The sequence below is a fragment of the Dipteris shenzhenensis genome, chromosome 20 (genome assembly GCF_047967505.1).
Source record: "Dipteris shenzhenensis isolate YYH24624 ecotype China chromosome 20, Dip_SZ_1.0, whole genome shotgun sequence".
Taxonomy (NCBI): Eukaryota; Viridiplantae; Streptophyta; class Polypodiopsida; order Gleicheniales; family Dipteridaceae; genus Dipteris; species Dipteris shenzhenensis.
Genome location: NC_141615.1, coordinates 40505498 through 40530300, shown reverse-complemented (window position 1 = coordinate 40530300; position 24803 = coordinate 40505498). Strand labels below are relative to the sequence as shown.

Below are 24803 nucleotides of genomic sequence, written 5' to 3'. Positions count from 1 at the left end.
TGTTGTATTAGGATGTTGTCTTAGTGACTAGGAGAGTAGGATCCTCACTTTGTCATGGTATCAGAGCTTAGGTCTAGTCTCCTAGATTAGTTGTAGGTTGCCTTAGAAGCACATGTTTTCTCTTAGGTTAGTTTTAGTTTTAGATTGAAAACAAATTTCCGTCCATATTTCCGTTGAGCTCTTTGAGAGAGAGAGATATAGATTGAGAGAGAATCTCTTGATTGGACCTCATGCTTGAGTGGTAAGGTTTACACAAATCTACATGACTTCTCCTTGCAAGCAAAGACTCAGGCATTAAGCTGCTATCAACCTCTTCATCAACGAAAGATTAACTCGCATGCAACAGATCTACAGGTCGCCATCAATGCCTTAGTAGCCTTCACAAGCTCCTGAATGCTCCTGCAGCCAGGCAACTCTCCTACTCAGCCCGCGCTTCATATCCAGCAACGAATATAAGTGCTGCAACACCAAGCTCCAACGTAGTCCTGCAACACAGAGCTTGCACAAACAGCCCATCGACAAAGCCAAGCATTCGACGACTATTGCACACGATGCAATGCCAGCGGCCTTATCATCACGGACCTCTATGACTGTTCCAAAAGCCATTCGAGGCTCTAGCTCTCAGCAGCAACTAGAATGCTCACGGGCAACTAACGACCAGCTACGACCTCCATAGCTCCCAGCGACCCAGCGCAATGCTACGACATCAACAGCTGCAGATTGCGATCATTGCAGAGCGGCTTCGTTGCTTGCAATGAGGCATACGCCCGAATCCCACGCCCCTGCATGGGTGACTCCACCGACTCTGCTATCATAGCACCTAGTTACCAGAGCTCTGAAGCTCGTGACGCATAGCAGCGCTCCAACAGACCAGCCCAAGCTTCCTCAGTAAACAGCAGCGAAGCAAACGAGTGCAGCTCCAGCGCTCATAGCCACGGACAGCACCTCAAGCAGACGCACAGCCAATAGCGCAGGTCGTGCTCCAAGCTCTCGCAAGTCTCCGATTCCTCCTCCACGTGCCCGAATTTGCAGCAGCAGCGACTCTCTCTCCGTCGTCCTTGTCGAAAGTTCGTAGCAGAGAAGCTTCAAAGCTTCCATTTCTTTTCCTAAAGTTCACCACATTTTTGACACGGGGCAAATAAGGTTTGGTGTGGTTAAGTTGAACCTTGGTTAAGCTAATGGTTAGGTTCAGCTGGACCATGGTAAAATTTGTGTAACCATGGGTAAACCTATTTGGGTTTAAAAATTGCCACATGGCACAGTGCTTTTTAAGCACATAGCCTCTTGTTAAGCACAGTATGGAATTCAGCATGTGAATCCCTGTGCCACATCATCAAAGGCCCCTCTTCTTCACAAAAGCTTCAACAAGCCATAACTTGCAATCCAGGAAGAATTTGCACATGCTCCAAAAAGGAAAAGTGATCGTCTTTTCGAGCTCTACGCACCTATCAGATCAGAATCATTGTATGCAATTAGACACTGCCAGATTTGAAAGTATCATCAACTGGTAAGACCTTTGCAATGGCAATCCGCACACCAACTGTTGAGAAGTTCACCGGGGAAGGATTTCACACATGGTCTACACAAATGAGATATCTCCTGATGCACCAAAAGCTTTGGAAGACTGTAAAAGAAGACATACCCACTGCACAAAATGATGCTTGGAAGAAAAAAGATGAAATAGCACTATCACTCATTGGATTGCACTTGGGTCCAAACATAATTCATCATATAGACTCTAAGGATCATGCCAAGGATGCATGGGATGAGTTGAACACAGTGTTTGGTGCAAAAGCCAAAAACCAAGAAATCCATCTTAAGATTAAATTCTATGGTATGCACATGGGCTTCAATGAATCCATGGCACAATTTGTCAACAAAATCAAAAGCATTATGACTCAACTAAAGGGCATAAATGCAAAAGTAGGAGAGAAAGATGCACTTGCAATTCTCCTTAAAAGCATGCCTGCAGAGTATAGTGCATTGACAACCACTTTGAAGAATTTGCCAGATCCAAAGTTTGAAGAATGTGTATCCTCCCTTCTCGAAAAAGAAAGAGAGTTGAAGGCATCAACATCAACATCGACATCAACACACAATAGCTATAATGAAGAACAAGCACTATTCAGTAAAACATCATTGAAATGCTACCATTGCGGAAGGATGGGTCACTATCAAAGTGACTGCAGATTGAAGAACAAACCCAAGTGTCACCATTGCAAGAAGCTCGGACACAAGGAAGAAGATTGTAGATTGAAGAATCAACAAGTCAACTACGTGGAGTCATCATCAAGCCATGAGCCAAAAGGTGACATCAATGGAATGTATTGAAAAGCAAAAACCTTGCCAACCTTGCCTATGTTTTGTAAATCAAGCTTGACCACCTGAGAGTAGTTATGAAAGCACCCAGGGGAGGTATTGACATGTAAAAGCCACACTTGACCACCTTAAGTAGCAGGCTTGCACTAAGGGGAGGTGATGGAATGTAACTCACATCTGACCACCTTGCAGTAGCCAAAGGATTATGGCACCAAGGGGAGGTGTTGAGAGTTGTGGTGCCATGAGCACATGTAGAGCAAAGGTATGAGCAAAGGGTAAGCTGCCACATGGCATGGAGGAGATATCCCACATGTGAGCAAGCAAATGGATGTAAGTACCCTCACCTATAAAAGGGAGGTTCATTTGAAGTAATATCAATCAAGCACTTTGCACTATCTCAAGATTCTCTTTATGAGTCCAAGTTAATTTATCTTGGAACCTAATTGACTTGAGATACATATCATGAGCACTCTCTTCATCATGCTTGCACTTAGGTTGCATCCTCCTTAGATTAGTGTTGTATTAGGATATTGTCTTAGTGACTAGGAGAGTAGGATCCTCACTTTGTCAGAGAGTTCATTTGGAGGAATTCTACACCATGAATAGAGCATTGTGTGAGAAAAAAAAAAAAGAGAGATCTGCAAGCAAGCTCCATCAACAGCATAGCTTCACACAGCCAGCGGCTACAAAGCATGTCCAGTACACAGGCTTAGAACCTACTACAATGAAAGCCTTCTACAAGCTCATGCGGCTCTGTGACTCATCTGCAGTAGATCTACAATGGCCTTGCAATTCAGGAAGAATTTGCACACGCTCCAAAAAGGAAAAGTGATCTTTTATTCGAGCTCTACACACCTGTCAAATCAGAATCATTGTATGCAATTAGACACTGCCAATATTGAAAGAAATCAATTGGTAAGACCTTTGCAATAATTGGAAAAGCAAAGCATGAATGCAAACATCGATGTAAAAAGCAAGCCAAAAGCACAAGTGCATGAGCTGACCATAGCAAAAAGCATGGCATCCACATAGAAAACATTAAGGCACATAAAAGAACAAAGCATCATGCATGAAGCTACACCAAGCAAAGAAGCAAATGCATCGTCATCAAGCCATGAGCAGAATGATAGGAGCAACATGTATTGAGAAACAAAAACCCTTGCCAACCTTGCCCATATGTTTGTAATCAAACCTGACCACCTGAGAGTAGGTATGAAAGCACCCAGGGGAGGTATTGACATGTAAAAGCCACACTTGACCACCTTAAGTAGCAATGCATGCACTAAGCGGAGGTGATGGAATGTAACTCACATCTGACCACCTTGCAGTAGCCAAAGGATTATGGCACCAAGGGGAGGTGTTGAGAGATATGGTGCCATGAGCACATATAGAGCAAAGGTATGAGTAAAGGGCAAGCTGCCACATGGCATGGAAGAGATATCCCACATGTGAGCAAGCAAATGGATGTAAGTACCCTCACCTATAAAAGGGAGGTTCATTTGAAGTAATATCAATCAAGCACTTTGCACTATCTCAAGATTCTCTTTATGAGTCCAAGCTAATCTATCTTGGAACCTAATTGACTTGAGATACATGTCATGAGCACTCTCTTCATCATGTCTCCACATAGGTTCCATCCACCTTAGAGTGCTCCATAGATCCTGAGGCACACATGTTTTGTCAAACTGGTCCTTTATGCTCTGCACAATGCGCAAGCTCGGCTTTGGTGAGTGTTTTTGCAACATGACAACAATGCTATTTTCCAATGCCTCAACTACGATCAGTATAAATGGGTACAACTATGGCTGCTTCCCACTCAGGCAGTCTGTTCGTCAGGGCTGCCCTCAATGCAATAAACTATGCTCAAAGTGGATACTCTAGCTACATTCTCAACATCCTTGGGCGATTGTAGCAAGTGAATGGATCGAACAAGTGGGTGTAGTTGGCACGAATAGATGCTGCGCTAAATGGCAAGAAATTCTATTATCACCCTTTGCTATCAAGATACTGCAATCCCTTCTCCTATTGCAATTGATTATTGTGTGGTGCAGATCACTTGGGCAATGTTTATGGCAAGGTGCTTCATGGTTTGGGGGAGACGGCTCCCTGGGACTCAATATTTGGGTTAATCAAGCTCCTTTCACCAATGGTATAGCCCCTGTGCAAATCAACCCGAGGGTAGCATGGCGATTAAAGGGTTGTGTATGTGGGAGGTAGTTATGGGACTTGCAAAGGCATGAATGTTACTCCATTCAACATTTAACAATTAACATTGAGAGAAGCAAGCTTCACAAAATCAACTTTGCAACGTTTGAGTGGCCTACTAGTTGTGTGCTTAATTGGCTTGATGATCTCAAGGGCTAGGTCTCACCTCGGTCTCACAACGCTTTAAACCCTTGCATAAAGTGGGAATTCAAGACTTTCATATTCTTGGCCCTATAGTTATCCCATGTTGTATTTGCCTCTCCTGGCGCAAGTTTGTGCCGCTTGATTCTACAGATATCTGGGGAAGGGGAGTTAGAAGGTCTGGACAGCTACACCCTTTCATAGATTGAATTTCTTTCTTTGGCGTTTCATAACTTGTAAGTTTGCCACAAAAGATCGTTTAACTAAGTCGCGTGGGATATCACCTATTTGCGTGTTTTGCAACATTGCATTGAAGACACACCACCATTTGTCCTTACCTCCCGAGCTATTTGGTGTTTCACTTTTCTTATGTTTCGGAGAGGGCAGCTGATTATTCCATGGTCGTGGAAAGTCGCACTCTTATGCGATCATGTAGGCATGCCTCAATCGCAATACATGGCTTGGAGTCTCCCGTGCGCCATAGTTATCCAGTTCATTTGGCGAATGCGGAATAACATCATTTTCCATCATCAGAGAGTGCCCTCTACCCTTTATGAAGACTTGCAGCTTGAGCTTGCTAGTAAATTTGGCTATTATGCTTAAGGGAGTGTGGAATTTCATGTTGTTTTGTAGATCATCAGGTCTGCTATATAATCTTTTTTCTTCAAATTAATATATTTTCCTTTTTTCGTGCAAAAAAGAAGAAGAAAACATTTGAAGACCACCATCTTGAAAACATAATATGCTCATTTGATATCTCCACAACATAATAACAGAAACACCTCAAAACGACAAAACAATTATACTTGTAGCATTTGAATAGTTGGAGATTCTGAGCATTTGAATAACAGAAACACCTCAAAATGACGAAACATTTTATACATGTAGCATTTGAATAGTTGGATATAGCAAATGTTGGTAGATGTAGCAAATGTGGCATATTGGGAAGAGCCGCTAAGAAAACGCCATTTTCTTAGTTGAATCCGGCTACATTTGGCATTTCTTCAATGTACGAATAGATGTAGGGAAGACCATGACCAAGCCCGTCTTTATTGGTATGAACGCCTTTTCATACAGCAACGCATATTATATCCCTTTGATCTACCTTAGCAGACTGAGAGACCTCTTCTCCCACCTCAATTCCACCTCATGGCCCCTTCCCCTTCTCCTTCTCAGCCTCGCTTGTTTCATGCTCACCAGCACGATTCGCTTTCCTCAGAGGATTCCTGTGACGATTGGGTCTCTCTCCTTCTCAGTGATTCCAACCTCGATGCTGAAGCCCATCCTCTCCCCTCCCTTGCCAGCTTTCCTTTGCCAGAATTGGAGGATATCGAATTCACCCACATCGATGGATCTGGTTCCATGGCTTCCGCTTGCTGTCATACCACCAGTAATTCTTCCGGCTCCTGCTTCGACGACCTTCTTTGCTCTTTTGAAGAGGAAGCGTCTTCGAGTGCATTGAACCCGAACCTTTCCTTTGATCTGACACAAGTTTCACAGAATGGTTGCCGAAATTCACTGATCCGCGATTGTATGGCTCTGTCTCAGTCCGCGACATTCCCAACTGGTTTTTGCGTGTCCGATCCTTCGTCGACGCCGCTCGGGTCAAATGCCAGCCTGATTTCTGATTCCTGTTTAGACGGCACGGAATTTTTCGGTGCAACCCAAAACAGTGCAGATCCCGTGTCCGCGTGTACTACATCGCCCGAAAGTGGACTGACACAAGTAAGCTACGAAATCCAAGACACAAACATTCTAGAGGGAGATGCCTCGGAGTCTGAGGAAGATAAAATTATATCCCTTGTCAATGACATCTGTTCGGAGGCGACTGACAGCACAGAACACGGAAATTTCAATGTTTCAAGCATGGATAGAGGGTCTGATCCAGGATTCAAAGGATCTCAACAGGACTTTTTGCAAGCTGGAAATGGTCAACAGCAGTCCCCATGTGCCTCGGATAGTGGAGTAAAAAGTGCAGCTTTTGATAAAGTAAGTAGAAAGAGGAAAGCTATGGACAGTAAGAGTAGAAGTGCTACTCCAGGAGAAACGGGAGCTGACAGCATTGAAAGGAAAAACGATGAGATGGTGGGAGGAGAAGATGAGAAGAGACATGCTAGATTAATGAGGAACAGGGAAAGTGCCCAACTCTCTCGGCAAAGGAAAAAGCTCTATATAGATGAGCTAGAGGAAAAGGTAAAGACAATGGCGTCCACCATTGCCGAATTGAATAATACTGTTAACCTAATCAGTGCAGAAAACATAAATTTGAGAAGACAACTTGGTTTTTTCGGTCCACCCTCTAGCCAGCCTGGTGGGAGCCCGCTCAATGCTCCCTGGGTGGGTCCATATCCTGGTCCTATGATGGGTGGAAGGTTCATGGTGCCTGGTTCACAAGTGCCGCTTGTACCAATTCCAAGATGGAGGTCACAGCAGACCACTAATAAGAAGACAAAGTCCAGGACAGAATCACAAGGGAAAGGATCCGAGGCAAAAGCTTCAAAGAGAACGAAGAAAGTGGCAGGAGTGGCTGTGGTAGGACTTTTCTTCATGTTTCTATTACTACCCTTCAACCTAAACTTCTTAGGTTTGAACCCCACACTAAAAGAGGAAGCAAAGGTCTGGCCTGTTAGCACTTGGCGCAGCCATTCTGATAATGCTCTCGTAAGGGCTGGAGGAAGAGTACTGACAGCAATCAGTGAAGATGACATTTCAAGGCAAGATGATCCCAGTACAAGATGGAGCTCTTCAGGCATTGGATCAGAAATTGTGGAAAAGGATTCTCAAACAGGACGGGTCCCAGAACATTGGCAAACATTGGCAGGGTTTCACTCAGGGGATCAAGACACAGGACTGCATAATGACAGTGTGTATGCAAGCAATGGAAGTGCACCCCTTGCAGCGACACTTTTTGTCCCAAGGAATGATAGGCTTGTGAGAATTGAAGGCAACCTCATCATTCATTCGGTTCTGGCAGGTGACAAGGCTGCAATACAGTCCAACCTTCATCGAGGAAGGGAAGAGCTTAAAAGCAAGGGGAAGAGGATGCAAGAGCTGAATCACAGAGGGCTAGCACTGGATGCAAATCTGAAGGCGTTAACTCTGAAAGTTGGTCCTCAGGAAAAAGGGGCTCTTGTAGAGCTTCAAAAAGCCCTAGCCGCCAAGTCTCATTGTGATGGAGGTGGCATGCATTCTGTACAAGAAGATGGCTCCCTGCAGCAATGGTTCATAGACAGTCTAGCAGGTACTATGCTATTTTTGTCTTAAAAGGGTTTTTATCCGCTGGGTAAAGAAGATCCAATAATGCTCAACGTTAAGTTTGCATATTTTGATCTCAGTCATATATTACTCCTTTGTGCTCTTGTGCCAGGTATTTATGCTAGGAATCAACCTGTGTTTACTTGATTTACTTTGTGGAAATTTTCATAACCATGTACATGTTAGAAACTCACTGTACCCACCTGTGAGCCCCCGATTTGACGGGACAAGGGGCAGTGAGAGGTAGGAGGGCTGGGAAAGAGAGAGACCCAGGCTGACATCATAGGCAACCAGCACACGGGCTGTGGTTGCTGCCTGCAACAGCAGAGAAATAGGGGGGGCCTTGTGCCTCCCTTGGAGGCGTCTACAGCCCCATGGACTGGCTGCACAGGGCACCCTTTTATAGGGGCTTGTGGCAGGCCCAGTCGGCCCAACCAGGGCCACCGACCAGGGCCAACCCTGGTCAGATTTCCAGGGCAATCTGGTCGGCCACCAGACAGGGTACTGACCCTGCTGGTCGGTCAACCTAAAGGGCCTGGGCAGTGCCTATAAAAGGCCCACTCCTTAAGTCATTCCAGCATCCAATGCAGGACAGAAAGCCTCCTTCCTAGGCTGTGCTGTGCACTCAGAGCTGGTTCAGTTTGACAGAGAGAGTTCCATCAGTTTTCCTCAGCACTTCGCTGAATTTTGGATTGCTCCCTTGGAGCCAGTTTCTGCCCACCTTCCGGTGGATGAATATACTCTTTCTCTCTCTCCGTTTAAGTTATCTCTGAGTGAGTGTTTATTGCATCTGTGATCAGTTATCTGAGTTGAGTGTAGAGAAGAGTGGGAGAGATCTTGGGTGGAGGTTTGAGTGATTCATTCCCTCCTATTCTCCAACATGGTATCAGAGCCATAGGCTCTCAACTCTTCTTGATCAAAGCACTCTCTGAAAGAAGGAGTCCCTTGGCAGTAAGGCGATTCTGTTTTCAGCTCAGGCTAGCACGGGAGGTCAGTACATCTTTTTTGCTTCAGTTTTTTTTTTCAGTTAGCTATTCATCAAGATGGATCAGCGTTCAGAAGCCTCTACACCCATTGCTTGTCCTTCCTCATCTTCCTTCTTCATTTATTCCCAATTTTGGTGAAGCTGGAAAGCTTGATGGCACGAACTATCCAATTTGGAAAGTCAAGATCCGAAGCCATCTGTTGGCACGGAAGTTGTGGAAGATTGTGATTGGGACCGAGGAGAAGCCGGAGGACATTGTGGACAAAAGAGGTGAAGTTCTAGTTGAAGTAGATGCGGATGAACTCTGTGCATGGGAGGAGAGGGGTGCTCAAGCCTTACCAATGCTTATTGGCACGACAGCAGATGCTGTGATTCCTCATATCCAGTTGGCAGAGACGTCTTCAGAGGCGTGGGCCATACTGAAGGAGCTGTATGATACCGATAATACAGCCCGTATCATTACTCTCTTCAGCATCAGCTTTATAATCTTGATATGAATGAGGGTGATAGTGTGCATGATCATCTGACAAAGGTGAAAGTCGTGCGGGACCAGCTCACAGCGGTTGGTCAGAAGGTGGACACGAGTCAATTGGCGTAGCTCACACTCCACAAGTTGCCACGAAGTTTCAAAAGTTTTGTGACTACGGTCACTACGGGTCAATAGACTAAGCCAATCACCTTTGAGGAGCTTGGCTCACTTTTGCTTCAGGAGGAGGCTCGAGAGAAACTCTTTACGCAAACCGACGAGAAGGCATTAGTGGCCAAAGACAAGCCTGGAAAAGGCAAGCCAAAGGATTCCAAAAAGTCAGAGGACGTTGACCGTAAGAAGAAAATGAAGTGCTATTACTGTGAAAAGCTTGGCCACTCCGCCAAAGAATGTCGAAAGAAGAAAGCAGATCAGAAGCGGAAGAGAGAAGCCAAGAACAAAGAAGAGCCTAAGAATGATTCTGCCAATGTGGCGACTGGACAGTTATTTTTAATCAGTGAACATTGTTCAGCATATGCAGTCAGTGAAGGTAAAGAGGGTTGGTATGTTGACAGTAGTGCTTCCAAGCACATGTCCAACAGAAGGACTTGGTTCAAAACCATGGAAAGTACACACCCGGATTTCAAAGTTTCCGTTGGGAATAGCCGGACGTGTCTTGTGAAGGGTATCGATAGCATTCCTTTCATTACAACGGCGGGTGAGGAGAAGGATATCTCTGGAGTACTTTATGTACCCAACCTTTGCTGTCTGTAAGTCAGATGGACAAAAACAACATGGCAGTTCTCTTTCAAGATGGCAAGGTCATCGTGACATCCAAAGCAAATGGACAGATGGTGGCTCAAGGCGTTGAAGAGAATGGACTGTACCGTCTCAGTGCAATGTTGGTTCATGAAGACAACGGAAAGTCCAAACTTTGGCATGAGCGCTTCGGTCATGTCAGCTATGGAATCTTGGCTGAAATGTCAAAGTCGAAGATGGTGGATGGACTTCCACCAATTACAGGCAAGGATGATGTCTGTAGGGCTTGTCTAGAAGGCAAGCAGCACAGGGATAAGTTCCCACAAGAGGCCTCGTTTCGGGCCAACAAACCACTTGAGTTGGTTCACGCCGACATTTGTGGTCCGGTACTCACTTCTCTTTGTGGATGATTTCAGTAGAATGACCTGGGTATATTGTTTGGCTAAAAAGTCTCAGGCTTTCGAGAAGTTCAAGGATTGAAAGGCCAGAGTTGAAAAGGAGACAGGGGAGGATGTCAAGGCATTCCGCACAGACAAGGGGGGAGAATTCACCTCAAATGAGTTCAACACATTTTGTCGCAAGCATGGGATCAAGCGACAACTCACCACCGCACATACTTCTCAGCAAAACAGGGTAGCTGAGAGGAAGCATAGAACCACCACAGAGACAGGGCTTGCTATGCTCCGAGAGAGGAACCTTTCTAAAGCCTATTGGACTGAAGCTATCAATACAGCCGTACACATTCTTAACAGGACCAAGACGAAGGCCGTCAAGGACAAGACTCCACATGAGGCATTTTATGGTAAGAAGCCCTCTATTACTCATCTTCGCATTTTTGGTTCTAACGCATGGGTGCATGTGCACAAGGAAGATAGGACCGAGCTTGATTCCCGGAGCAGAAAATATATCTTTGTTGGGTATAGCGAAGAATTCAAGGCCTATCGACTCTTCGACACAGTAAAGAAGCAAATCCTTATCAGTCGGGATGTTGTCTTCGAGGAAAAGGAACCTGAACCCCAGGAGGAGCCGCAGATTGAGGAGGATGAGATTGTTCAACCCCTTAACCCACCCCGCCCCAGGTTGACCATCCAGAGGTGGCCAAATTAGAAACTGATATTCCACAAGCATACTCAGGAAGAGCAAGATGTTCCGGAAGAAGTTCCAGTTCCTCCTCCCACAGAGAAGTAGAAAAAGTTGCCCCAATGGTACCTACGGACATTGAAAGAGTCTCGGGTCACCGAATTACTTGAGAGTAGCAGTTTCAGATTGCGGCGGTCTCAACGTCTTCAAAAGACCCCATCCGTGAATTTTGCGTTGGTGGCTCAGTTTGACGAGCCAAGGACCTTCGAGGAGGCGAAGGACAATCCAGAATGGCAGGCTGCCATGAAGGCAGAGATGGATGCTATCCTGAAGAACAATACCTGGGACTTAGTGGCCAGACCCCCGCGACGGAAAGTCATCGGCACTAAGTGGGTATACAAACTTAAATACAAATCAGAGGGCAGCTTGGATAAGTATAAAGCAAGGTTAGTGGTCAAAGGTTTTGCTCAAACTGAAGGCTTGGATTTTGATGAAACTTTTGCTCCCACAGCCCGCATGGTTAGTGGCCTATTTTTCAAATGGATGTGAAGTCCACATTCCTTAATGGAACCCTGGAGGAGGAGGTATACGTGGAGCAACCACCGGGCTTTCAAGATCCAGGGTCCCCATTAAAGGTCTGCAGGTTGAAGAAGGTGTTATACGGGCTGAAACATGCCCCCAGAGCTTGGTACCAAAGGATTGATGTATTCTTTCAGAAGATAGGGTTACATCGGAGTCCTTCTGAGGCAAACCTTTACTTGTTCATTGAGAAGGGATTGCGAGTGGTACTCATCCTCTATGTTGATGATCTTATCTTGACAGGTGATCATGTCAAGAAGATTTCACAGGTCAAGGAGCTACTCATGTCTGAGTTTGAGATGACTGACCTTGTGTTATTACATTACTTCCTTGGGATTGAAGTAAAGCAGGCCAAAGACAGGATCTTCATTTCACAGGAGAAATATTGCAGAGAACACTTGAAGAGATGTCAGATGGAGGATTGCAGGACAGCATTAACTCCCATGGAGGTCGGGCTCAAGCTAAGTGTTCACGACACATCTCACCCAGTCGATACTCCATTGTACCGACGATTGGTAGGAAGTTTGCTTTACCTTACCAATACTCGACCTGATATTTGTCATGCAATTGGGCTATTATGCCAGTTCTCTGCTTCTCCCAGGAAGAGTCATTGGGATGCAGGTTTACGATCGCTGAGGTATCTAAAGGGTACTTGCACCTATGGGATCACCTACACCAAAGGCATCGAACTAGGCGGGTTCTGTGACAGTGATTGGGCGGGTGATGCTGACACCAGAAGATTGACAACATGGTATTCTTTCTTACTTGCATCTGGTGCCATCTCTTGGTTGAGTAAGAAGCAACCCACAGTGGCCCTTTCATCTACAGAGGCAGAGTATAGAGCCGCGTGTACACCAGCTTGTGAGACACTGTGGTTGAGGTGGATTTTGGAGGACATGGACGTGTGTCAGGAGGACGCAACAGTGTTGATGTGCGACAATCAAAGTTACATAGCCATTGTGAAGAATCCAGTGTACCATGCGCGGACCAAGCACATCGAAGTTCATTACCACTTTGTTCGTGAGCTCATCATCGACGACGTGATCGAGCTTATCTACTGCCCGGCCGCCGATAATTTGTCCGACCACTCCCTCGAGAACAGATGGAGCACCTCATCAAACGCATGGGGATTGGCCCACAATTGTGACATTGAGGGGGGGTGTTAGAAACTCACTGTACCCACCTGTGAGCCCCCGATTTGAGGGGACAAGGGGCAGTGAGAGGTAGGAGGGCTGGGAAAGAGAGAGACCCAGGCTGACATCATAGGCAACCAGCACACGGGCTGGTTGCTGCCTGCAACAGCAGAGAAATAGGGGGGGCCTTGTGCCTCCCTTGGAGGCGTCTACAGCCCCATGGACTGGCTGCACAGGGCACCCTTTTATAGGGGCCTGTGGCAGGCCCAGTCGGCCCAACCAGGGCCACCGACCAGGGCCAACCCTAGTCGGATTTCCAGGGCAATCTGGTCGGCCACCAGACAGGGTACCGACCCTGCTGGTCGGTCAACCTAAAGGGCCTGGGCAGTGCCTATAAAAGGCCCACTCCTTCAGTCATTCCAGCATCCAATGCAGGACAGAAAGCCTCCTTCCTAGGCTGTGCTGTGCACTCAGAGCTGGTTCAGTTTGACAGAGAGAATTCCATCAGTTTTCCTCAGCACTTCGCTGAGTTTTGTATTGCTCCCTTGGAGCCAGTTTCTGCTCACCTTCCAGTGGATGAATATACTCTTTCTCTCTCTCCGTTTAAGTTATCTCTGAGTGAGTGTTTATTGCATCTGTGATCAGTTATCTGAGTTGAGTGTAGAGAAGAGTGGGAGAGATCTTGGGTGGAGGTTTGAGTGATTCATTCCCTCCTATTCTCCAACAGTACATAATATCAAATTCAATTGGCAAATCTTCCTTAGCTTCCAAAGCCCTTGAATATGTCAATGCACACGTCGCCTACTGCAAGCGGGTAACTCTATGTACAAAAAATATTATATTCACATCTTCTTGTGTGTTTAAAGATGGTGAAAGTGATTGCTAAAGAGAGGAAGCACGATGATGATTCATGCCCTTGTTTTGATAAGGTGTCACTTATAAAGCACTACTTGCCATCTTTTTTTTTTTTTCCACAGAGAAGATTTTTCTATCACTTTTGAGAAAAAAACCAACTATACAAATCAGCATTCCATGTGGTGCTGATCGTGGAAGAAAACAAAAGAATGTCAGAGAATGTAGCTCATTGCCTAGGAGTCTCTGAACAGGGGACAACAACCAGGGTAGGGAACTATACATCCAACGAATGCCTTGCTTTGTGAATACATAGAAGAATCTTGCATGCCAAGCACTTGTAGAACAGTGCTCGCCTCTCAGCGGTCGTTTGAGATCTCATTGACCCTCACTCCCATATGGCATGCGAGGTATAGATAATATCCTGTGAAATGGCAACGAGGGTGGTTGTTAGGGAGGCGTGGTGGCCTCCCATCACCAATCTGCAACACGTGACCCACATGCTCCAAGCAGTGATTTTGGACTCCGTCCCTCCCAAACATTGTTCTAGTGAAGATACGAGACACTGACGAAAGGACGAGTCATGTCCTGCACCTCTATCTGAAAGTCCCTTTGTCCTTGGATCTTGTAGGCTGGCGTAACTGTGTCGATTGAGAAGGTGTGACTCCCCTCCGTCAACCAAGCGGCCATGCCCCAAGTGAAGGCTGTATGATGTGTGTCCTAGCCACGATCCGGAGGCCCCCCTACCAAATTCTCTGCCTTGAGGTCTCCATCTAGGCAAGAGAGTGATAGATTGGTCATGATTTGAGTAATGGCCTTCAATGGTCACCTGGCTGGAGCTCCTTGCATAGAGAGCTGAGACCCCTCTGATCCACCTCTGCGAAACCTAACCTCTGCATAGTGCCCTCCAAGAAGGACCACTCCACCCTGTCATAGCCTTCTCAAAATCCAAGAGAAGGATAGCTAGAGGCTGTGCCTCTTCCCTAGCCCAATTGATATGACCCAAGAGCTCTTGAGAACCCAAACCCAGATCTGCAAGCAAACACAAGAACAACAAGAAACGTGAGGATCTGCAGAGGCTGCTCATCACCCAACCACAACATCTACGAGAGATGATCTCGAATCAAGAGATGTCCCCTCTGAGCCACAAGCTGAGCTACTGGCACGAACTCCCAACCAGATCCCCAACCAGCCTGGTGTCTCATACCACCAAGTGGTGCCCGAAGGCCTTGGATTTGTTGGGATGGAGGCGTGCATCCACGACACGATCCAAGATCCCGGAAAGAGCTAGAATTGCTCCCCCTTGCTCTGTGGAAATTGAACCCCAAGGGCCCTTTTATTGAATCGGGCCCAATGCGCCAAAAATAGTGGAGACCTCTATCTGCTTCATACCCTTACCACTCAAGCCGAGAATCAAGTCTGCCTAGCCCTAAGCTCCCCAGGTTAACTGACCTAGTTTTGTGTACCTCTGTACATGTCAGATATCCATCCAAGCACATGACATACTTCCCCTCTAAGAACTCACTCCTGAATTTGTAAGAAAAACTCAGAAATGTTCTCTAGAGGTTAAGTAATGTCTCCCGTGTTACGTCCTCCTCAACACGATCCTTCCTCTTGATCTTGTATTCCGTGATAGTTCTATTCCTAATCTGTCTTTCACAAACTTCAAGAATACTCTCAAGTTCGTGTGGTAAGCTCTATTATTTCGTGAGGAGAAACAAGTTGATCATTAGCACCGAGTAACTCTTTCAGTCTACTAACATGAAAAACTTGATGTACTTTAATATCAGGAGGCAAATTCTAGTTTATATGCAACTGGTCCAATTCTTTTAATAATCTTGATTGAGCCACAGTATCTGGGGGATAATTTCTTAACCAGACCAGCACTTAAACTCTTGGATTCCTTAGGAATACGTAATTATACCATCATTCCATCAGAGTACTCTATGGGTGAACGATGTTAACATATATCCCGATCTTGGGCACTTCTAATAGACTCCTTGGCAAACTGCAGCATTTCTTGCATGTCTTGCAAGAATGTCCTTGCAGCATCATTGTTTCTTTCCTTGAATCCAACCATACCTGGTGACTTAGGCTGAAACCTGTACATAAGCATAAAAGGACTGTAACCGGTACTTGAATGCTTTGCACTATTACAAGCAAATTCTTTCATGGGGAGATGATCTTCCTATGAAGACTCTCTCTTAGAAACATATGCATGAAGCATATCTTCAACCAACTGGTTAACCATTTCTGTACTGCCGTCGGATTGTGCATGATCTGAGGAACTCATACTAAGAGTAGTTTTCAACTTCTCAAAACAAGTGTCCAAAAGGTACTCGTAAACTTAGAGTCCCGGTCACTAACTATGTCTGAAGGCAAACAATATAACTTAAACAATTGGTCCACAAACTCATGAACCAACTGAATAGTTGATACGGTCAATCTAGTAGGTAAGAATCTAGCCATCTTTGTCAAACGGTCAACTATGACCCAAATGGAGTCATGACCCTTGCACGTTCTAGGCAAACCTGTAATAAATTTCATGGAAATACTTTCCCATTTATTACCAGGAATTTGCAATGGCTGTTGTAAACCTGCACTTCCAAGGCATTCTACCTTAGTGACCTGACAAACATGGCAACCTACTACATAGCTTTCAACAAATGCACGCATCTTAAGCCAATAAAAGGTATGTTTCACAAGAGACAGAGTCCTATGTACCCTTGGATGTCCAGTGCTAGGAGCATCATGACACTCCCAGAGAATCTTGAATCAAAGATCCAAAACATCTGGTACACATATCTTTCCATTTCGGAACAGCAAACTGTTCCTAATCATCCACCGACCTCCCGCTGCTTGTACTGTAGGTGGCACAATCCCTGAGTTGTAGTCAACTATGGAGCTCCCATCCTGGACCTTCTACCGAAAAGAACTGAAATGACTATCAGTTGTGCAAAGCCCTCTTAAGATTGAAATAGGTCTGAGGATATTTCCATAAATGACATAGCATTTACGAACATGACTCGACTTAAGGCATCTGCCACACTATTCAAGGAACCCTTTCAATAACGCATCTCAAAATCAAAGTCTTGCATTAACTCTACCCATCTAGCCTTTCTTCCCCTTAATTTCGACCCGTCACACACATACTTTATTGACTGATGATCAGTCAATACAAGAAACTTTGAGCCATACAAGTAGTGTCTCCAAACCTTTAGAGCATACACTACTACATACAATTCTTTTTCTAGTGTGGGCCAACGATATTGAGTGTCATCTAGCTTTTTACTTTCAAAAGTTACAGGTCTTCCCTCTTGGAATAAAGCTGCCCCAATGGCAAAGTCACTCGCATCGGCCTCAAAATGATAAGGCCGGGACGGATCAGGCAGTGCAAGAATAGGTGCTTCCTTCATACTTTGTTTCAAGGTCTCAAAAGCCTTGTTCATTTCCGCATTCCAAGATATAGGCTAGTTAGACCTGCATCCTCGACCTTTCAACATGCGGGTCAAGGGTACTGTGATTTAAGAGTAACCACTTACGGACTTTCTTAGAAAGTCCGTAAATCCTAGGAAAGAACAAAGTTGTTTCACTGTCTAAGGTATGGGGCATTCCAAAACCTTTTGAATGCGATCTAGATCAATGCTGGCACCTTATGAAGAAATCTTGTGTCCTAAGTAAATGATCTCCTTCATGAAGAAGTCACATTTACTCATCTTGGCATATAGCTTATGTTGTCTTAATAGAATTAAGACAATCGTGAGGTGTCCAATGTGGTCCTCTAACGATTGGCTATATATCAAGATGTCGTCTAAGAACACAACAATGAATTTGCCCAAATAGTCCTGTGAACAAATCGCTCATCATTTGCTGGAAAGTAGCAGGAGCATTGGCCAACCCAAAAGGTAATACGAGAAATTTGTAGTGAGCATACCTAGTACGAAAAGTGGTTCTGTCTATCTGCTTTGCATAGATAGGAACTCTAGGTCAACTGCCCATAGGTTGGCTGGCTATGCAGTTGGGAGAAACAAAACTGCTCTAGCCAGCTCTCTGCCTTCATCCCTGTTGACAACAAGCTCCACTGAAAGCAGCATGCGGAACAACATTGTGAGGATAATGCTAGCGAAACAAGAGTGCAAGGCTCAGATAAAAGAATGCTCAGAGGGCTGTAGCCAATGGTTAGAGTCTTTGGTAGACTGGAGGTGTGAAGCGCAGGACTACAGTGACACACCGCGCCTTGAAAGGAGAGGCGATGTGAGTCAAGTCGGCCCCCCCTTACAATATTAATCTTTCGAATTAAGCCTTCCTTTCTTTCACTCCTTACCCACTTACACACACTAATAATAATTGGAATTTCAAATTTTCAATGGCTAAGGGGACATACTTGCTAGCCTTTTGGCCCCTTTTCTCCCTTGTTTTCACTGTATGCTTTGTCAGATTTGGGGTCTTTGTTGCCAGAATTGTCTCTTTTTTTGCAACCATTAACTTGCTTCCAAGACAGCATCGTTAAGTGAAGCTTCTTTGGGCTACATAATATTGGTTGGACTAAATTCTTTTAATGCTTGCAGGTCCTGTTTTTAGCTCTGGCATGTGTACAGAAATTTTTCAATTTGAAACTTCTGTGGCAGCATCAGCACCCTCATCTACAGCTGCTTCTCATGACCGTGAAACAACCGACTTGCTAAAAAATGGTACAGAAAAGGTTTGGGAACAGAGTCCAAGAAGAGCAGGACGCTGGGTATCCTCTTCTAGAAAGGGAGCATCTTATGCGGTGCCATTGCCTCCAGCACGCAATGGAGTGACTCTTGATCAAGACTCAAAGAAAAGGAATGCAACAGATTCCAGTGATAGAATTCGAACAGAAGAAACTTTCAAAAATCAAAAGCATCCTAGTTCATCCATGGTAGTTTCTGTGCTTGCTGGCTCAGAAATGGGAGAACAAGCCAGGTTATCTGCAGGATCAACGGGGCTTTCTCGAATTTTTGTTGTGGTGCTGGTAGATAGTGTGAAATATGTGACATACTCTTGCATGCTCCCCTCCACTGGATCTCAGACAAGCTTGTGAAGAGCTGATTAGGCAAGAGGTACAATGCCAGGAAGTTGGTAAACTACTTTTAACAGCTGTTTGTGCCATTAGGAATTGGACTTTTTTCTTAAACCTTGCATTTAATGTTTCATTGTTTATTTTTGGGATTGTTTAATTATATGTAATAAGATTAAGATTAAGATGTGTGGGCATTGGCTAATATATTTTGTGGGTTTTTTTCAGATGACTATTATCAATTTAGCAGCATTCCTGCCACATGGAATCTCAAGCCTTCATCAATGAGGATTGCAATCTTTAAAACTTAAGCTTGATTTCAAAAGCAGTTACTTGTTAAGCTGTAAATAGGGCGAAATCTTTGAATTGAAGTGATATGATTTGGGGTTGTCACCCTTTCGAAGCAGAAAGCAGCTTTGGCAAACGTAGGCCTTTTCATTGCTAGCTTGGGACAGCTGCAGGCAGTGTATAGTGCCGGTTCAATCAGATAAATCATTGAAGCTCCTAACCATCCACCTGCTTGCAAGCTGGAGGAAGGATGCTCTTATAGAATCTTTTGTTCTACAGTCAAATGAAACCTCAATATCTTCAAATTTGCTGTTACTGGCTGACGAAAGGAATCGCCCTTGTGGAAAAAGGTGCATTTATATTGAGATGACTATTATGTTTTTTAACAGTTATACTGATCCTCCCTGCTTATTAAGACTCATTGGCTGCTTTGGATGTCTCTGTCTTCTTTTTTAATTTAGCAAATAGTGGTTTGATACGTAATATAAGCTAGAGACTGACACATCTGAGTTGACCAACTAGCGAGTAAGGTCAACCAGTCTCACTGGCCAGACTGACCAAGATGTAGAAGAGCGTGACAACTTACAAGCAGCCTGCCTTTGTCAGGGAACCTTTTTTTTCATCCCTGAGCCACCTAAGATCTAGCCATTGTATACCATTTCTGTGCGGCTCCACAAGCCTTAGATAGCTAACTGACGGGTTCTCTCCCTAGATATTTTGGATGCATAGTTCCCAGCAACACATAAGGCTAGAAGCCTGCCCCGCGGACCAGGACCTTCTGATGTTAGCATCAAATGGAAGCAAACCAAAGAAACTGTGTTCATTTTGAAGGGCAATGGACCTTTTGAAGAGACTGTGGGAAAAGCACAGCGAAAGGACAATGCAATCAGCAGCAGATGATCCAATGAGACACAAGTGTCAAATACGTCATCTCATTACGCAGATCAATCCACCATGCTTGATCTCATACATAGAAATGTCTAGACGATCTAGACGAGCTAATGATCTGGCCTTCACCTCCGGAGTGCCGACAGAAACTCAGTACGAAGACTTTGTATAAATGGATGCTCAAGTATGTGTGGGTATGTGGATTTGTATGTGTGAGAGCATATTTTTATACTATGGTCTACACCCACTGTTGGGCGCTGATGACGTCAGTGGGGATGTCATAGTAGCTAGTCCCTGCTATGCATGATGGAGTTTATGGTTTTCAACCTTGTGAGTGACTATAATGAGATTGAAACTGCACTATGTTGTGTTTTTAAAGGATGAGTTTGGGAATGTTTCTGGATTCATCTAGGTATATAATGATCTGGCAATTCGAAATATTGTTGTTTGAAATGAATTGATGTTTGATATATTGGCCTACCCTGGAGGGGTAGGACAAGGGTCAAGGGGTTTGAAAAGTGAAAAATAATTTTTTGTATTTTTTCAGATGTCTGAAATTCCTATTGGCTGCTCCTGGGTACCTTGCCTAGCGAGTACTCATGATTCTGCATTTCTTATTCATTTCAGAAAATTGACTTAGCCCCCCAATTTTATTGCTTTTCTGACTTTCAGGCCCTCCAATTTTATTTCTGACTTTTCTGACTTTCAGGCCCTCCAATTTTGTCGCATCCTCATTGCTTTTCTGACTTTCAGGCCCTCCAATTTTATTGCTGTGTTGTGTCCTCTTTGCGGTAGTGAAGGTTTCCCGGTGCATTTATAGTGAAAATTATTTTTTTGTATTTTTTTGGAGGTCTGAAATTCCTACTGCCTGCTTCTGGGTACCTTGCCTAGCGAGTATTCATGATTCTGCGTTTCTTATTCATTTTGGAAAATTGACTTTTGGGCCCTCCAATTTTGTTGCTTGTCGCATCCTCATTGCTTTTCTAAATTTCAGGCCCTCCAACTTTATTGCTGTGTCGTGTCCTCTTTGCGGTAGTGAAGGTTTCCCGGTGCATTTGATACAAGCGTCAGTGCATCTCGGCTCTCATCCTGTTGGGTTTCTCACATGGCCTCAGCTTGTCGACCCTTTCTCCTCTCTTCATAGCAGCCTTGATTGTTTTGTCTATTCTATCGAGATAGATGTCTTCAAGTGGAGAATGATTTCCCCTCTGCTTCTTATTCTTTCGTTAGAGGCCACAATGCACCTGTAGGAAGGATTATTGTAGGCAGCTTCAGTGTAAAGCTGGGTTCCCACTAGGCAGTGGCCATCCATCGAAATAATATGTCAAGGGCTGCCATCCGAGGTGGGCCAATGAACAGCATGCACTTTACAAGTTGTGGACAACCTAGGCAAAAAAAGTTGGGGCGCTTGTATGGGTCGAACAAGAGATGGGTTAAGTGTGATTGGCTGCCCCCACTATTCCACATGTTGCAGACCAATCAACTGTTTTGAGCAAAATGTGACACATAGGCTGGCCTCCACCTGGTGTGAACAACAGATCTGATGGCCATCTGGCTACTGGTGGTCTGAACGCACCCTAAGTGTTTTCATTGCTTCTCAAGTAGCGCTGGCCTTTAAAATGAACAATGTACCTATAGAAAGGATTGGCGACAGCAGCTTTAGCGTGTATCCTCAACACGGCTACTGGTCAAGAGCAAGAGTGTTGAGACTATGCGCATCTCTTTCTTTGGCTGCTCTATATCTTTCCGAGAACGTCTTCCGCTCTCTACTACGAAGACAAGAGTTGCAGTTGCTGCTCTATCTTTTCGAGAACGTCTTCTACCCTCTAGCTGCTACTCTATATCTCTTGGAGTTCGAGCAGAAGGTTCGAACGTCTTCTGCTCTCTACTATGAAGACAAGGGTGCACACTTGCCCGAGCAGTTCGTTGCCTTGCAGAATCAAATAGGGGCGGAGGTGGGAGTTCCATCTCTTGCGATGTTTACATCTTTCAATCCAATCACTAGGCCTTGATTTCTCCCTACAAATCGCGTAACTTGCGCTCTTCTCGGCCTGTTCCTTTTCATGCTCTTAGAAGCCTCTTTCCAAGACATTCATAAGGCCACGAGGTCATAGAATGAAGCAACTTGTAGAATGTTGCTTATCGAGATTGCGACTCTAGAGGGCCGAAAGGTGAGAACATTTTCTGGGTGAACGAGAAGTGTTGGTACAATTATTACAGCAACAACTGTGATTTCCACGATACTTGTAGACGGTAGGAGTTTGCATTATTGGGTTTTGCAAGGGCCACTACTACCATTTTTCTTCTCATTGCATCATTTGCTCTGTCCACGTTTATATGTCATTTTAGATAGAGAGGAGGTATTTGATCATGAAGCTCCGCTTGGCACTTGTCTAGACCATTGTTGAACCTTAACCATCTCCCTCTTGGCGAGAACGACAGAGTGGATGACTTTAACAATGTTGCCTTGTTCATATAAGCTTGTTTCTATCTCCCGTCCCTAGAAACTAGGGTGGGTAGGCAGCCTTTAGACTAGATGCTAAGAACCATTGTTAAGAACCTTACCATCGCTCTCGTTGTTTGTCCTTGGCATCGTTCCTTCGTTGATTGCTTCCTCTATTTCATAGTCCTTGGCATGCATTTATTTATTCACTAATCGCTCCCTATATTTCATGGTTCCATTTTTTTCATGGAGCACATAACTATTACTTTGAAATCGAACTTGGATTTTACCATTTTATCAAAGTTTTAAAAGGGAAAAAAAGAATGAACGGACACATGGACATGAGACACGAGAGAGGGTCCATTAGGACCCTAATGGACCCGATCCTCCTTGCAAAGGTCAGGGATGGTGCTTTATTAGTGACTGACTTGGTGATGTCCAAAGATTTGTGATTTGTGTCTTTTGGGATTTCAAGCCCAACAAATACATAAATAAGGCTACGCTCACAAGAGCTCATAATTTACCCTCGTTGGAGTCTATATAATATTGTGATGTGAACTACAACCATATGAATACATATCATCCTTTGATCTTGCATCCAACTTAGCTATCACTATTGATTCTTAAGATTCCCTTGCATTGAGAACATGCATCAAAAGAGAGGAATGTCGTAAGGATTTAGATTGAAGTAAATACATGTAAGGCAAAGAACGATGAAACTTATCATGGTTGTAACATTCATGTAATTTGTTATAGCCTCCTAAGTTTGCCTCCACACTACGTAGCTTTAGACCCCCTTGTTGACTTGATTCATGGCTTCTCAGGAAGTCGATTCCCCTACTCCTCATAGAGAATGAGACAAAGCAGGCCGTTAGCATCTCTCCCCCATAAGAATCATCGATTGCAATATTTGCAATGTTGTCAACGTTGTTGCTTCTTGCTCTTTTGAAGCTGCTTGCCCTTTGCTTGCCATAGCATCATTAGCCACTTTGTTAGGTTGTCTCCTCGAAGAATCATCACAATCAGTGGACATCTTCTCCCCAATCTTCTTGCACCTAGACAACTCACAAAGGATTACGATCATGGATCACCACCTAATTTTTTGAAGAGAAGTGCTTGACTAAAATAGCTAAGTATCCACAAATAAAGTAAAACAAGCAAGATGTTTCAAACCCTTGAATCTTAAGGAGGATGAACATTTTGGATTATGGCACTTTTGATCACGAGGACTCAAAAAGGGGCAACATGAGTCTAGGCCACCTACCGTAACAGTTTATTAATAGCATAATTATGCTAAGTGCAGTTTTGCCTTTTTTTGGTGGGAAAAAGTTCTTATTACAAATTTCATGAGGCATATCTCATATCTATTATTGTGAAGTGCATAGTTTGTGTAGAGTGTCATAAGCATGAATTTCTAAATAATGTTAAGATGTTCAAAGGTTCCCATTATATTTCTAATGTTTGTGGATTTGGTGTTTGAATGTCTGATGCATTACAGCTTTGTTCCTAACTTTGGGCAATCATCATGACCGTATATGCTTTTGTTTTCTATACAGAATGACCATTGGGTCATGGATTCTAATACGATATATGATGAAAAACTTAGAGAAAATTATGGTATAGTAGAGTACATGCTTGATATGAGCAAGCCAACAGCTTTAAAGGTTTGAGCATAGTATAGCGATAAAGTGTGACAAAGAAGAGTATGTTTACCACATGATCTATAGATGCGAGCAAGTCATTGGCTTTGAAGATTGCGCAATCGCAGAAAACAACATGATCCAAAGGTGAATAGGCTCCCTAGTGTGTTATGCTCAAGCAAAAGTAACATGACCTCGGAAGGGTCCATCGGCAATTTTCCCCCTTTAGAGGATCAACGATTGTAAATAATATATATTGTGCTTCATGTATATGGTTAAAGGTATTTAATGTCAAGATCATTGATGAGGGTGATTTGCATGACTATGTGGGTCTAAAGGCCAAAGCCCTATGTGCTTCTACTTGTGAATTGTGCCTATGGGCAAGTGATTCAAAGGTATCTCAAGAAGGGGTAAAGGGGACTTCTAAGGAAGGACTTGATAAATGGACATGTGACATTCTAGGCCCATCTTGGGAAATTAGGGGCTTTGCAAAAAGAACATGTGAATTAGTGCGTAATAAACCATTTAAATTGTGAGTGTGCTACAAAGCAAGGCTGGGAGGAAAAATGTTGCAAACAACCCGTGATTCTCTCACTTTTGGTTTTGAAAAATTGAGTTGGGTTGAATGATAGAATTAAAATGGAAGTTTGGGCTAAGTATGCGAACATGCTAGATGAAGCAATAGCTGTAGCCCTAAACTATGCAGATACTAGAGGCAAGCCAAGTGGG

The 24803-nt window shown here is 44.3% G+C and overlaps 1 protein-coding gene across 3 annotated transcripts; it reads left to right on the top strand.

Annotated features, from left to right (window-relative positions):
- Positions 1–5731: 5731 nt before the first annotated feature.
- LOC147889661 (bZIP transcription factor 17-like) lies at positions 5732–19479 on the top strand. Of its 3 annotated transcripts, none has more exons than XM_087391450.1 (3): positions 5732–7906; positions 18343–18858; positions 19044–19479. In XM_087391450.1, the coding sequence occupies exons 1-2, from the start codon at positions 5815–5817 to the stop codon at positions 18837–18839; spliced, it is 2589 nt and encodes an 862-aa protein (XP_087247576.1). In that variant the 5' UTR covers positions 5732–5814; the 3' UTR covers positions 18840–18858; positions 19044–19479. The 3 variants fall into 3 exon arrangements, with proteins under 3 accessions (XP_087247576.1, XP_087247578.1, XP_087247577.1); XM_087391452.1 differs by having other exon boundaries at positions 18343–18873; XM_087391451.1 differs by having other exon boundaries at positions 18343–18877.
- Positions 19480–24803: the final 5324 nt, after the last annotated feature.